At 33.1% G+C, this 14,576-nt stretch overlaps 1 protein-coding gene across 1 annotated transcript in view; it reads right to left on the reverse strand.

Moving 5' to 3' along the window:
• The window catches only part of NFXL1 (nuclear transcription factor, X-box binding like 1), a 67,518-nt gene that overhangs the window by 30,226 nt on the left and 22,716 nt on the right, over nucleotides 1–14,576 (reverse strand). The window contains exons 11-14 of the mRNA XM_074275147.1: nucleotides 10,067–10,157; nucleotides 4,116–4,236; nucleotides 3,444–3,603; nucleotides 1,530–1,621 (exon numbers count right to left, since the gene is read on the reverse strand). Of these exons, the coding sequence (XP_074131248.1) occupies nucleotides 1,530–1,621; nucleotides 3,444–3,603; nucleotides 4,116–4,236; nucleotides 10,067–10,157 (464 nt within the window). The remainder of the gene's footprint in view (nucleotides 1–1,529; nucleotides 1,622–3,443; nucleotides 3,604–4,115; nucleotides 4,237–10,066; nucleotides 10,158–14,576) is intronic.

The raw sequence follows: 14,576 nt of genomic DNA on the forward strand, positions 1-14,576 counted from the left end.
AAATCTTTTAAAAAATAAAGAACTCTGGAAAGAATAAGACACCATTCATTCCCAAATTATAGAGAATTCAGAGGAATGATAATCTGATTAAATGAACAAAGAGCTTAAGTCAATTGCACTAAGGTAATAAACATTTCATAAGGGATAGAAGGGAAACCAACAATTTTGTTTCATGGTTACAATGTCATATCAAAGATCTTAAGGCTTTGGGGCACCAAGTGACTTAAGGCTTACCAAAGTGACAGGATAGAGAAAAGGAATAGGGGAGGAAAGGGAAAAGAAAGGAAAGGATATCAAGGACAAATTCAGCTCCCTGGAATTACCAGTTTCAGAAATGATGTATCAAACTAGCATACCCAATATTTTATGAACACAGGACAGATATCTAGTCTTTGTATGAAGACCTATAATGAGGAAAAAATCAAACTTCCTGAAGCAATCAACTGGATTTTTGGATGTGATCACAGGATTATCAATTTATAGCTGGAAAAGACTGAAAAAGTTATCTAGTTCAACTTCTTTTGTAAATGAGGAACTTGTCTAAGATCCCAGATGAATTAAAAGTAGCACTCAAAAATTCAAATCTGGATCCTTTTTTTTTTTTTTTTTTTCTGAGGCTGGGGTTAAGTAACTTGCCCAGGGTCACACAGCTAGGAAGTATTAAGTGTCTGAGACCACATTTGAACTCGGGTCCTCCTGAATTCAGGTCTGGTGCTCTATCCACTGCGCTACCTAGCAGCCCCCTTTTTTTCTTTTTTTTTCTTTTCTTTTTTTTAAACCTGGATCTTTTTAACTCCAAACCCAACATGATTTCTTTCTATTGTGCCTGTTTTTCCTTACGCTAAACCCAATTCAACAGTTGCAACTTCTACCCACTCTTCTTCATGTCATTCATCAAGCCAAGCAGAGCAAAATGTACCAGCTGCATCAAGATCCTGAACTAAGCACCTCATTTGTGCTGACCAGAAATGCCACCAGGTCCAAAGACTGAAATTGTTTTCTCAGTTATTAAGAAACCCATTTCTCTTATCTGAAAACTGGCTCTGTACTGATTGATCAATTGTTTTCATTTTTTTTTGACTGTACACAGACAAATGGGGCACCTCCTTTCCTGATTTCAGGAACACCTGTGTACTCTCTCCCTCCAAACTTTTAAAGTCCTTCATCTTTCATCCAACTAGAAGGCAGACTACTTAATGCTGTATTTTTTCCTAAAATTAATCAGCCTTATTTGATTATTTTTAATTTAATAAATCTGTCTCCCCCTATATTTGGGGTCTAATCCTAAATGAAGAAAGGGGCCTGGCCTTAATTTCTTAGGTAAATGGCATGAATGACTTAATAAATCAAAATGCTCAGAAACTCAAATATCTATTTCATCTCACATTTCACCTTCCACATGATGAGGCAGAGTATAATTTTTACCTATCGCAATCTGAACAGATGACATTAGAAACTTTGAATGGATTTTAATTCTCCTTTCATTTTAGTTCTTTCAGATACAGATTCCAAAATACTTTTATACTCACGTTGGAATAGGAATTTGACAGGGAGGACAAGGCAAAGCAGTCTGAATATATGCCGGTTCAGAAATTTGTTCCCAGGGACCTGCAGGCTGATGCTATAAACATAACGAATAGATTAAATTCATCTTATCATATATGTGCTTAATTATGTGTCTCAGAGTGTGAACACAGAAGTTAAGTACAAAATTCCCAAGAAGAAAAGAAATTTTTTTGGGGTTTCTTCACTGTTTTTTCCAGTATTTTGCCTATTCCTGTATTTCTGTCCTTAATATTGTTTTTAAATAGAAAAGACATTTTACTTCTATCATGTTTTCAATTCTATCTTTTAAAGATTCACTATATTTACTAATCAATAAGACTACTTGTGGATTTTTTTTTTCTTTTCTGATCAGTGAAAAGTTTATATTTTACAGATAAAAAGAATTAAAATTAAAGGAAAATCTTTTACTTTTGCACCATAAGTTTGCTCTCATTCTTTGCTACTTCTAGCTCTCATCTTCCTTATGCTGCTCCAATGAATTGTGGCCAACTGCAACTGCAAGCAAGCTCAAGAGCTGCTTGAGAATTCATTGCATCTTCTAATATTGACTTGGTCAGAGCCACAATCCTTTGCCCAAATTGAAATTGTGAAAAAATTTCTGATAGAAATTTATTAATGACTCATGTAACTTTAGACACAACACTATTCTTTGGGAAATGGTGAGAAAAATCATTTTCCAAAGAATAGTGTTGTGTATAAAGTTACATGAAACTGGTGAGAAAAATCAGTCTGAGGAAGATTCATGAGAGCAAAGGATGTGAGATTTGATTAGGCAAATGTGCTCATTTTCTTTCTTTTCTTTTTTAATAGCTTTTTATTTACCAGATATATGCATGGATAATTTTACAGCATTGACCACTGCCAAACCTTTGTTCCAATTTCTCCTCTCCTTCCCCCCACCCCATCCCCCAGATAACAGGTTGACCAATAGATGTTACATATGTTAAAGTATAAATTAAATACAATATATGTATGCATGTCCAAATAGTTATTTTGCTGTACAAAAAGAATCGGACTTTGAATTCATGTACAATTAGCCTGTGAAGGAAATCAAAAATGCAGGCAGACAAAAATAGAGGGATTGGGAATTCTATGTAGTGGTTCATAAGTCATCTCCCAGAATTCTTTCGCTGGGCATAACTGATTCAGTTCCTTACTGCTCTATTGGAACTGATTTGGTTCATCTCATTGTTGAAGATGGCCTCATCCATCAGAATTGATCATCATATAGTATTGTTGTTGAAGTATATAATGATCTCCTGGTCCTACTCACTTTACTCAGCATCAGTTCATGTAAGTCTCTCCAGGCCTTTCTGAAATCATCCTGTTGGTCATTTCTTACAGAACAATAATATTCCATAACATTCATATACCACAATTTACCCAACCATTCTCCAATTGATGGGCATCCATTCAGTTTCCAGTTTCTGCCACTACAAAGAGGGCTGCCACAAACATTCTTGCACATACAGGTCCCTTTCCCTTCTTTAAGATCTCTTTGAGATATAAGCCCAGTAGTAACGCTGTTGGATCAAAGGGTATGATGTGCTCATTTTCTAATGGAAAAAAACAGACTCTAGTAAAACGACTTGCCCAAAGTCATAAACATAGTAAGTGGAAAAACCTAGCTTTTTTATCTTCTGACTCCCACTGTATATACTGTTTGAAAATCAAGGTATTTCAGGGGCAAAAAAAAAAGGTGGGGAGGGGCTTTAACAAGGCCTACTTCCAATTTTTTTAAGAGCAAAGATTTTGAGTAAGAAACAAGTTAAAATAAAATACAATACTTTAAAGCAAAAATATACTGGAGTGATTTCTAAATATTTACCAAAGAGATATCAAATACAAATCAAAAACAATAAACATTTCCCTCTTACCGTGCCAGTTTGCTTTACTAATGCTTGATCATGGCATGGAGCAGGACACAAATGACCACATTTTTCCAGAACTTTTTGGCAAGGTTGATGACAGGGAGGACATGGGCCAAAATGACACCGATGTTTCTCTCGATTTGGATGATGGCAAGTTGAAGGTTGGCTAAACCAGAAAATAACAACAAAGGTTTGTGGGAGTTTTTTTAACCTAGTTAGATAATTCTATCAAAACTGAAATTAACCCCCCCAAAAAAATACATAAAAGATGTTGTTAACTTTACAAGGACAAAGTTAAGAAGTTAAAGAAATATGCTACCAATCTGTGCAAACAGTGATTTCAATGGTGTAGGGAAACCATGAGGGAAGAATTCTTCCTAAGAAGTACCTTCTCTACAACTTAATAATCTTAGAATTGCAATCCTTGCGCACAAGCAAAAATCTCAAGAAGTTCGGTCACAAGGATGAAGCCAAAAGTCAAGATCAATATATCACATGCATTTTTGTTTAATGATATGACTGGCATAACTTTTAATCCTTAAATGAAAATTAATTTTTATATCTGTAAATGTACAAATATTTTATACACATTCATATTTTGACAAATTTCAAGATGAAAAATCAAATGCTATTAAAAACTAAAACCATTATGGAAAACCTCTCTGGCGTCACACGAACCTACACAACTCTTTACATCTGGGAGGTTTGGTAGTGCGCTCTCTGCCACAAGGCACAGTCACCTTTGTATTACCACACTTGCACTTCACATCAACTGTTTCAGGACAGGGATAACAGCTACCTAAAAAACACAAAAAAATTCATAAACATTTTAAAGGAGAAAAACTGTTAGGGACAACGACAACAAAAATGTCCAAGTTAGAAAGGACCTGAGACAGACACATTAATGTTCTGCAGGTCAAGCAATAAATTAATCCAACCGTTCTGGATTGGAATTATTCAAGAAAAGTGATCCAAACTGTCCCTACCCTTTGACTCAATGATCCCATTATTTTGCACAAACCCAAGGAGATTAAAACAGAAACAATGGTTAAATACATACTAACTATTCATCTTCTTTCCTCAATTTCTATAATCAAGTTCCAACAGAACTTATGATACAAACAAAATTGCTCTTTCTGCAAGGACCAATGCTCTCTTAACCACCCTAATGGTCTTTTTGTGTCTTCATCCTTCTTTAATTCTCTGTAGGTTTTTGATACTGTTATTCCTTCTCTTCCCCTTAAAACTCTCTTCTCTCTTTTCTTATGGTCATTTTCTTCATGGGCATTTTATCTCTCTGATCATCTCTCTCAATTTTTATTGCTGGATAAAGATCCAGATCACACTGACTAATCCTGAGTGTTCCACCAGATTGTGTTCTGGGCCTTCATCTCCCCTATATTACTTGAACTTGGTGAGCTCATCAACTGTCATGGATTCAATTATCACTTTTAGTTGATGATTCTCCAACTTCTTAAAAAGATTCTTCCGTCATGACTTCCCTATACCATTGAAATCACCATCTACAAATATTAATATCACATTTCTTTAACTTCTGAATTTTGTCTTTATGTTTACAAAACCTTTTAAGGATTTTGGAGAGATAATTTCAACTCTCAAGTAGAGTTTCTAAAACCGCTAAAAACCTTCAGAAGTATGCTATGCTCTAATCAAAATTCTTTTGAAGAAAAAATAAATATTATTCACAATTACATAGCATTCCTTGGAGAAAGGAAAGGAGAAATTCTCCCATTGAAGTCTCTTACCTTCTTTAAAATAAATCTGTTGTTTTTGCTTGTTTATTTTTTAAAGAATTCTTAAATGGTTCTATCTTCTAGCTTTCAACTCTCTCCTCCCTTTTTCCTTCTATCTCACAGGATTGTAGCCTGGAAATCTCAGTTTTTGATATCAAGCAAAAAAGGAGGTCTATGTTACACTATGATGAAGTTACTCAAAACTACTCCATAGTAAACATTCTATTATATCTAGTTTTAATAGTCAGCTGGGCATAGAGCTTTCAATAAAGTAATATTATACTGTGGCTTTTTTTTTCTTTTTTTATTTTGACAAGCATTAACTTTGTCCTTAAAATTAATACTAGGGTTGGCCAGCCAAGTTTACCACACATTCTAGCTAACATTTAAAGACTGCCTACTGTTTCCAACAGAAAGTGAAAAAGAATCCAAATATCTTTGGCAACCAGGTACCATTAAACATGGAATAAATTACTCTGGGGGGAAGGGGAATACAAAATTACCATTTTAAATAAAGACAGAAAACCAACACCAGAAATTATTAAATTAACGTATTATAAATTCAATCCACACATTCTATTTCCATAATTGAATGTAGAGAATGTTTGTTTGTTTATATATATATATATATATATATATATATATATATATATATATATATATATGTATTAAAAACCTTTGACTTTAAAGCACAAATCTGTAATGACTGACCTAGAAACAGAGAAAAGCCAACAAAACCACAACCTGAGGAAAAGCCAATATTTGTTATGCAAATTCCTGAAATTTTGCTTTGGGTATTTTAAAGATAAGATTATTATACCAATTCAAACCTTCCTGACCCAGATAGCAGCTAATTTCATTTTCTGATTTCATGTACAAGAACAAATAGTTTTATCTTAACCTTTCTGAAGATTGACAAAAAAATTATAAATAAAATCTCAGCACTGACAATTATAAGTTAGATCCTATTCAACACTTTTTACCAATTTCAGTGTTGAATAGATAAATTCAATACTTATCTAGAACCAATAGAAACTTATCAAATATAACCTTTTCTTTATCCCAGGCCACTTAACTAGACAATCATTTTGTCCAAGCTCTAATTTATACAAACAGTAACTAACTGCTTTGTAATGATTAACACACTAGGTTTGGAAATTTGAAAAGAAAGGGAGAAAATTTAAATGGATTATCACTTTTACCTGACAGTTATTAATCAATATAAGAAGTTCTTCATAATATATAAATTCAAAACCCAGTCTAGATATGACGTTCACAATGAGCAGACCTAATATATGCCAATACAATTTCTTTTAGCAAGCAAGGAATCATTATTTTGCTTGGAGCCTAGTGGACTACCGAAAAACTTGTAAAATTGAAGCATTTTGTCTTTAGTGTCACAGAACTATGCCTCAGAAGTTATTAAACTATATATACCCCTTAAAACAGCAATACCACAATTGGTCTATAACCCAAACACTCCAAAGATAAAGGGAATATTTCCAGAAAATCTTGGGAAGACTTGTATAAACTGATAAAGTGAAGCAAACAGAACCAGGATAATATTTATATAATAATAATGTAAAGACAAAAAACTGAAATTAGAAATGCACCACCCACAATTCCAGAGGACTACTGATGAAACATACTATCCAACTCCAGATAGAGGGGGCATGGCTAATTGTATTTCAATATACATATTTACAATGGAAATTTTGTTTTTAAGTAAATGCTATTAAATTATAATGACCAAATATAACCTCAAAGAAGAAAAATGACATCATCTCACCCTCACTTTTTATGGAGATGGAAGACTATGCACTATAAATACTATTACTTTTCTGATATGTTAAAATGTTGTTTTTTTGTTATACTGCTCTTGAGAAAGGAGGAAAGAATAGTTAGAAATGTAAATTACATTATTTTAATAAGCATTAATTCATTTTATTATTATTATTATATATATATATATATATATATATATATATATATATATATATTTTTTTTTTTTTTTTTTTTTTGCTGAGGCAATTAGAGTAAAGTGAATCGCCCAGGGTCACACAGCCAGGAAGATTTAAGTATCTGAGACCAAATTTGAACTCAGTTCCTCCCGACTTCAGGGCTGGTGCAATGGATACCAGCTAGCTACCCTTTTAATAAGCATTTACATCAAAAAGTTAAGAAAAATAAAAAAGCATCAAAAAGTTGAAGAAAAAATAAAGGAATACAAAAAATAATTAAGGACTTATAATAAATGATGCAGAATACAATAAAAAGAACTAGGAAAATATACAGTTATAACATAAATGGAAAAACACAGAATGCTATATAATTATAATTACTTAAGTTTAGCACCTCCTTCAAATGGTGTTTGTAAGACATTTATAAAGCTTTTAGTATAATTTATGACACAAGGTATGTACTTAATAACTGCATGTTCCCTCCTGCCTTCCACCTGATAATATACCTGTGAAAATGTACTTCTCTTCTTTGCAGAGATAGAAGATTAGGGTGTGGAACAATGTATATACATACACAAATGTCAGACTTAGTCCATTAATTCTGCTGGACTGGTTTTTCTTCCACTTCTCTTTAATAATAAATAACAGCAACAATAATAGTTAACACTCATATTGCTTATGTTCCAGACACTGTGTTAAGCACCTTAAATTGTTAGGTTCTTACTAAGTGCTAATGAGATAATGAGATATTAGGTTCTTACTAAGTGCTAAGTCGGTACTTGACAATTCATTAGTTCCGGCCTTTACTGGGAGTTTTACTTGTGAATTACTGGGGAAGAGCTTGCATGCTTAGGAGGAGCAAGTTCACTGGTTGAAGTAATTTCTCCCAGAAGCCCTTGCATTATCCCATGCCCATTTTCTGGGAGGATAAAAGAGGGCAGCCCTGGAGGAAAGGGAGAGTTTTGTCTGGACATGACTTGAGGCTGCTCTCTACAGGAAGAAGAATCTGTCCGAGAGATTTGAGTTGACACAGCAGATCTCCCAGAGAGCGATCGGCAGTTTCTGGAGACAATAGCACGTTACATAAATTATCTCATTTGATCCTCACAATAACTCTGGAATTAGGTGCAATTTTATCTCCATTTTAGAGAAGAGGAAACTGAAGCAAACAGAGATTAAATGACTTACTCAGGGTCATAGAGCCAATAAGGATCTGAGGCTGAATTTGAACTCAGATCTTCCTAATTCTAGGCTTGGTGCTCTATCCTCTGTAACACCTAGCTGCCCTTAATAACAACATATTAATTTCAACAAATATTTTGATTCATGATAGCTTTTGACTTACCTAGACCTGGGTCTATTAATTATTTTTCATTACAAAAAATGCATGGCATTTTGATCAGGAGAGGGGAAATACTTGGAAATGAAGATAATATATAACAAAACACTGCAATAAAAATTTAAAGGTAAATATCCTCAGAAAGGGTTTCCTCTATCAGTTATCTCAGCATTAATATGAATTACTTTCAAAACAGCACTTGGTTACAATATGAATTTTTAAAAATGAGTAATTATGACAGGGTCAAATTGGGAACTTCTGACAATCACTACAGAGATATTGGGCATCAAATGGTGAGAAGAAGAAAAGGCAAGAGGAAGGAAAAAAGGTTTAGTCCTATGGCATGAAAATCCTCTCATGCTGTCTTAATTAAAAACATCTAATAGTAAATATACGGAATAGAAACTTGTATCTTTCAGCTAATTTATTTTAAAATCACCGAAAAATGATTTGGATTCCACGAATATTTTGTATTCTTTAAGGATTTTGCGAAGCATACTCAATCAATTTTGTATTTCATAAGCAAGGAGGAAGGGCTCAAAAGTTTATATTGTATTTAATAAAGTCTCCCCTCAAAGCAAACACAAATAGTCCTTGGTTTGAGAATTGGGGATCTAGATTCTACAAAACCTTTCCTTCAAAGATTTGAGACATTTTTCTCTTCAGAAGCTATTTTCTGTTTTGTTCTTAAATCAAAAAAGGCCCATTCCTAAAATAGTTTTAGATATAAAGCCTTTTAAAGGGAAAGAATATTTAAAGAGAAATACATAATATCTAACCCAACAAAATTCCTAGTTTTGCCATGGAATGGAGCCAGGACACAAAAGAACCATTATCAAACCTCTTAACTCATATTTTTTGAATAGATTATCTTTTCTTAGGGACCTAAATTCTGTTTGGGGGGAAAAAAAAAGAACACTCTATTCTGATGTGATAGAATGTTTTAATTATTATTCTCAACTGCAGGTTAGACATAGTACATTTATTTTATGCCTTTACAGAAGGACATGGTATGTGTAATTTAAAGGAAAGGTGGAAATAAGAAAAAAATGCAATTTTACATCACCCTAAAAATGGAATTACCTAAGGTTTTATAAATAGCAATTATTTTGCATCAATAAATATTAGTTTTGTCTTCTACATAATAGATGTCTTTAAGGAAATAACAATGATGTTTTCATAGCTTCAAAGTTTCAATATGTACATCAAGGATGTAAAATATAAAACATATACTTTTTTGTTAGTTATAAGCACATAGAATCTGTGTGGCCAGTCAAATTTTCTATAATTATTATCCAATCTAAGTACTTTAGCATGATACCCAGCAGCAGTCAGTTATACAAATCTGATAACAGCAAACAATTAATCTATCTTCACTGAAGCTAATCATGTATCTTTATTACCATTTAATAAAAATTTCTCGCGCTGCTCAAACCTAGATAAGTCAAAAATCATAATCATCAAATTATTTAGATGAAGTTATCTTTGGTAATAATTACCAATATAAGTATTTAATAAAAATGAAAAACAAAACATTTTCTTTTCCCATAATGAATTTGCTATATTGAATTTTACCTCTGTGGCAGATGGAGGGACACTTATGGTTTCTACACCCTAAAGCTCGTGCACATGGTAGATCACAAGGTGGACAGTTTCCAGGGCAACACTATGGAGAAAAAAGGATACAAAGTCTAAGTAACTTTGAATTATTCTTCCCAGTAAGAATCCCATTACAATTTCTACCAACAATCTATAAGAAGTAGAGGCATAAAAACTGAAGACTAAATATTTTTAAAAAAATTTTTTTCCTTTTATCTTCAGGAGTTATCCCAGTACCAGGCACATGGTGGATGCTTAATAAATTTATCATCTGAATGACTTTATCTGCTTAAGTGAAACTTTAGAAAATCTATCCTTTTAAGCTTACCTAAAAAATAGACCTGTCTACAACTGCATTTCCCCCTTCAGTTAATTCTCTTATGCCTTTAAAACTTTGTTATTCAGTCATTTCAATTATGTCTGACTCTTTGTAATCCCATTAGGGGTTTTCTTGGCAAAGACACTGGAGTACTTCGTTCAAAAGCAGTAGTAAGCATTTTGAGTCCAAGCCAATATCCCAACATTGTCCTAGTTACTTGGAGTTCCGTTAATAAGGGCTACCTCTCTTCTATCAATTCTACAGAATCAGAAATCAATCAATATCTCTCTCCCACCTTCTCTCTCCCTCCCCCTCCTTTTCTCTTCTTCCCTCCCTCTTTTCTCTCTCTCTCCCCCTCTCCTTTTTCTCTCTTTCTCCCCCTTCTCCCCCCATATGCAGAGTCAAGCAATGGATAGGAAATCATTTTTTGACTCTTAAAAGTGATGGCCTGAATAAGTTAGCATTTTTACTATGGAGAAAGTGTTAGATAAGGTAAAAAATGTTAAATGCTTCTTAAAACAATGTTACTTTAATGCTTCTTCAAAAGCAATCAATGTTAACTATAACTCTATTCAATTAATTTATCCATTCTGATCACTCTGCAAGGAACGATGGAAAAATATAGTAACAGTGGGGGTAAGGGAGGGATGGGGGAGTGTGTCATGTTAGGCAATGATGAGAATTGAGGAGAACAGGAAAAAGAGCAGTAACAAAGGGGAAAAGGAAGAAAGCAAGTTTCATTCTAGGTCCATGTGGCCCAGGAAATGTGAAGTCAGTTAAGCCTAAAGTAGCTCTCCAAGCACATGGAGGGTCCTAGAAATAGAAAAAAATCCACCAATCACTATCTCAAAAAAAATCCTTTGTGGAAAATACATACAAATATTATTGCCAAATTTCAAAACCCCCAGGTCGAAGAAAAAATTTTGTAAGAAACAAACAAACAAAAAAAATCAATATGTTGGAGCTACATTAGAATTGTACAGGACTTAATAGCCATAATAAAAAACCACAGGTCCTGAAATCATATCTGCCAGCAATCATGAAATCATTATCTAGACCTGCAGTCAAAAATATCACATCTAGCAAATATTCATAATATTGAATGAAAAAAATAGACTTTCAACAAACATGGAGATTTTCAGGCTTTTCTTTCAACCAAACCCAAATTCAATAGAATATTTAACATATAAGAGTCAATAGCAAAGATCAATTTCAAGAAGCTTAACATGGACAAATCATTTGTTTTTGTTTTTTGTTTTTGTTTTGTTTCTTTTAAACATGGAAATAAATGCTTAACATATATTTAAGAATGACATCTGCAATAGGGTAGCTCAAAAGAAAGAATGAGACAGAGTTGAGTATAATCTGACTTTAAAAAGAAGAACTGCCTAGGAAAAGGTAAAAAAATAATAATTATGTTATGCAAATGAGGTGCAGATTGTTGGTAGAATTGTGAACTAATACGACCATTCCGGAGAACAATCTGGAACTATGCTCAAAGGGCTATAGAACTGTGCATACTCATTAACCCAGCAAAGCCATTACTGGATTCGTATCCCAAGAAAATCATAGAGGAGGGAAAAGGACCCACATGAGCAAAAATGTTTGTAGCAGTTCTTTTTGGTAGCAAAAAATTGGAAAATGAGTAGATGTCCATCAATTGGGGCACGGCTGAACAAGTTGTGGTACATGAAAGTAATAGAATATTATTGTTTTATAAAAATTGATGAACAAGATGATTTTAGAAAGGCCTGGAAAGATGTGCATCAACTGATGCTGAGCAAAACAAACAGAAACCAGGAATACATTGTTCACAGTAACAGCAAGAATGTATGATGACCAACTATGAAAGACTTGGTTTTTCTCAGTGGTTCAGTGATCCAAGGCAATCCCTATAGACTTTGGACAGAAAATTCCATCTGCATCCAGAAAAAAGAACCAAGGAGACTGAATGTAAATCAACACATGCTATGCTCCCTTCTTTTTTCTGTTTTTTCATCTCTCTCATGGTTCCTCCCTTTTGCTCCGATTTTTCTTTCCCAACATGATTCATAAAATAATGTGTATTAAAAATAAATAAATTTACTAGAAAAAAATATGATGTAGAAGAATAGATACAGAGGCATTAGAGGGGAGAGGAGGGCTCATAGTTCTGAAAACTGACTCATATTGGGAATGGATTTAATAGCCAACACTATATATATTCTATGAAGGACATAGCCCCCTCCAAAATCTATAAATAAATAAGGGGGGGAAGGATGGGCAGATGAGAAAACAAAGAGTGAGGGAAGACAAGGGAGGGATCCCTGAGGGAAGAGGTTAAGTAACAGCAAAGCAAGTTAGGAGCACAATTAAAGCAGAAGAATTAGCAGGGATTTTAAAAAGCAGAATTAGCAGGGATAAAAAGAAGAGATATACATAAACACTACAACAAGGATCAAGAGTAAAATTTACTAGGAAAAAAATGTATAGCTAGTAATCATTGATCTTGGACAAAGTCAGACTTAAAAATTATATATAGCCACACAATATTATTTTAGATGCATGTTTACATATGGGTAAATACATGTATGTAGATAGATATATGTGTGGTATACGTATATGTAGAGACATATGGAAGTTACTTTATGTCTGTGTGTATATAGATATACATATATGTGGGGGGGCAACTATGGGGGGATTATATATGTATGTATATATAAATATATCTTTGTTTAACTATAGCCTACTTGTAGGACATGGGAGGAATGAAAGGGGAAAATAAAATGCAAAGCAGAAAACAAAACAATCACTTACAAGGAAGCAAGGAAAAGATGGACACCTATGAATATAATTTCTTCTACTATATATGTTTTTTTGAAGAGATAATCTGTATTGTTACATATTTTGAATGCTCTCTGATGTTCGCTGAGCAACACATGACAATGTTCTGTTCTGTCTTATTTTTCTTTTTTCTTTTTCTTTTTTTTTTTTTAAATAAAAGGGGAGGAAGAGGAAGAATATAAGTACAAAGTTTGATCGTGAGGCTTTTTTATCTATTCCTTCCCCTTGCTTTAGGGCTGTCCCCATCTGACTTAAAACTGAACTTTCTTTCAAGTGTCACCTTGTTCAGCTGTTTCAAGCATGTTTGTCAATATGATCTCATTTGGGGTTTTCTTGCCCAAGATACCAGAGGAATTCACCATTTCCTTCTTCTGGCCAATTTACAGATAAGGAAACTGAAGCCAATGAGGTGAATGACTTGCTCAGATTTGAATTCAGACCTTCTTGGCACTCTATCCACTGTACCTCCTATCTGGCAATTTTGCTTATCAGCAGGTAAAGCAAGCAGGGTATGACCAGCCTTTTCTATTTATATCACTAACTCTTAGCATAGTAAGCCCTTAACTAAATGTTTTTCCCCTGGCTTTCAAATGCCCACAAGATTTTTTAAATAAACTGCTTTGTGAATTATTCATCTACTCATCAAAACAGTTCCTTTAAGTACATAGTAGACAAGATAACAACACAGTTCAAATAACCTCATGTAATTTGAAGTAATAAAACAGAACTTATTTCAATAGTCTAATTTAGAGTTCACCAGCTCAGACTAACATTCAAAAATTTAAATTAATTTAATTTTATTTGTAATGTCCAAATCAAGCATTTAACAAAAAGTTTTTCAAAGTTAATTTTTTTTTTGCATTCTGAAGATTTACCTATAACACTAAGCAATGTGTTTCAATGAAATTAAAATCTTTTTTAAAAAATCTACTCATTTGAAAATCAGATTGTAAAATTCAACAGAAGGAATAACAATGTATGATTAACTATGGATTTTATTTTATTATTTTCCTATCTACCTAAATATATTTAGGAAACAGTAGAAAAAGAATTTTAGGAACCTTTAAACAGAATATATAGTAAATATGAAAGCATGTTAACTTCACTTTTAAGAAAATATATGAAAGATATTATAAAAGATAACTTGGGAAATAATAACCTATAATAATGTTTATTCTGTTAGGAAATTCTGCCTTGCATCTTTTTATAAAAACCTTAGAACATTTATGACAATTTATACATTCAATTTACAAAGCAACATTCAATGAATCTATGTCCCAAAATATTTGGCTCAGGGTTTAGCTATACTGATATATTAGTAATCACAAATCCAAAAGCCAAGGA

The sequence above is a fragment of the Sminthopsis crassicaudata genome, chromosome 6, assembly GCF_048593235.1.
Source record: "Sminthopsis crassicaudata isolate SCR6 chromosome 6, ASM4859323v1, whole genome shotgun sequence".
NCBI lineage: Eukaryota > Metazoa > Chordata > Mammalia > Dasyuromorphia > Dasyuridae > Sminthopsis > Sminthopsis crassicaudata.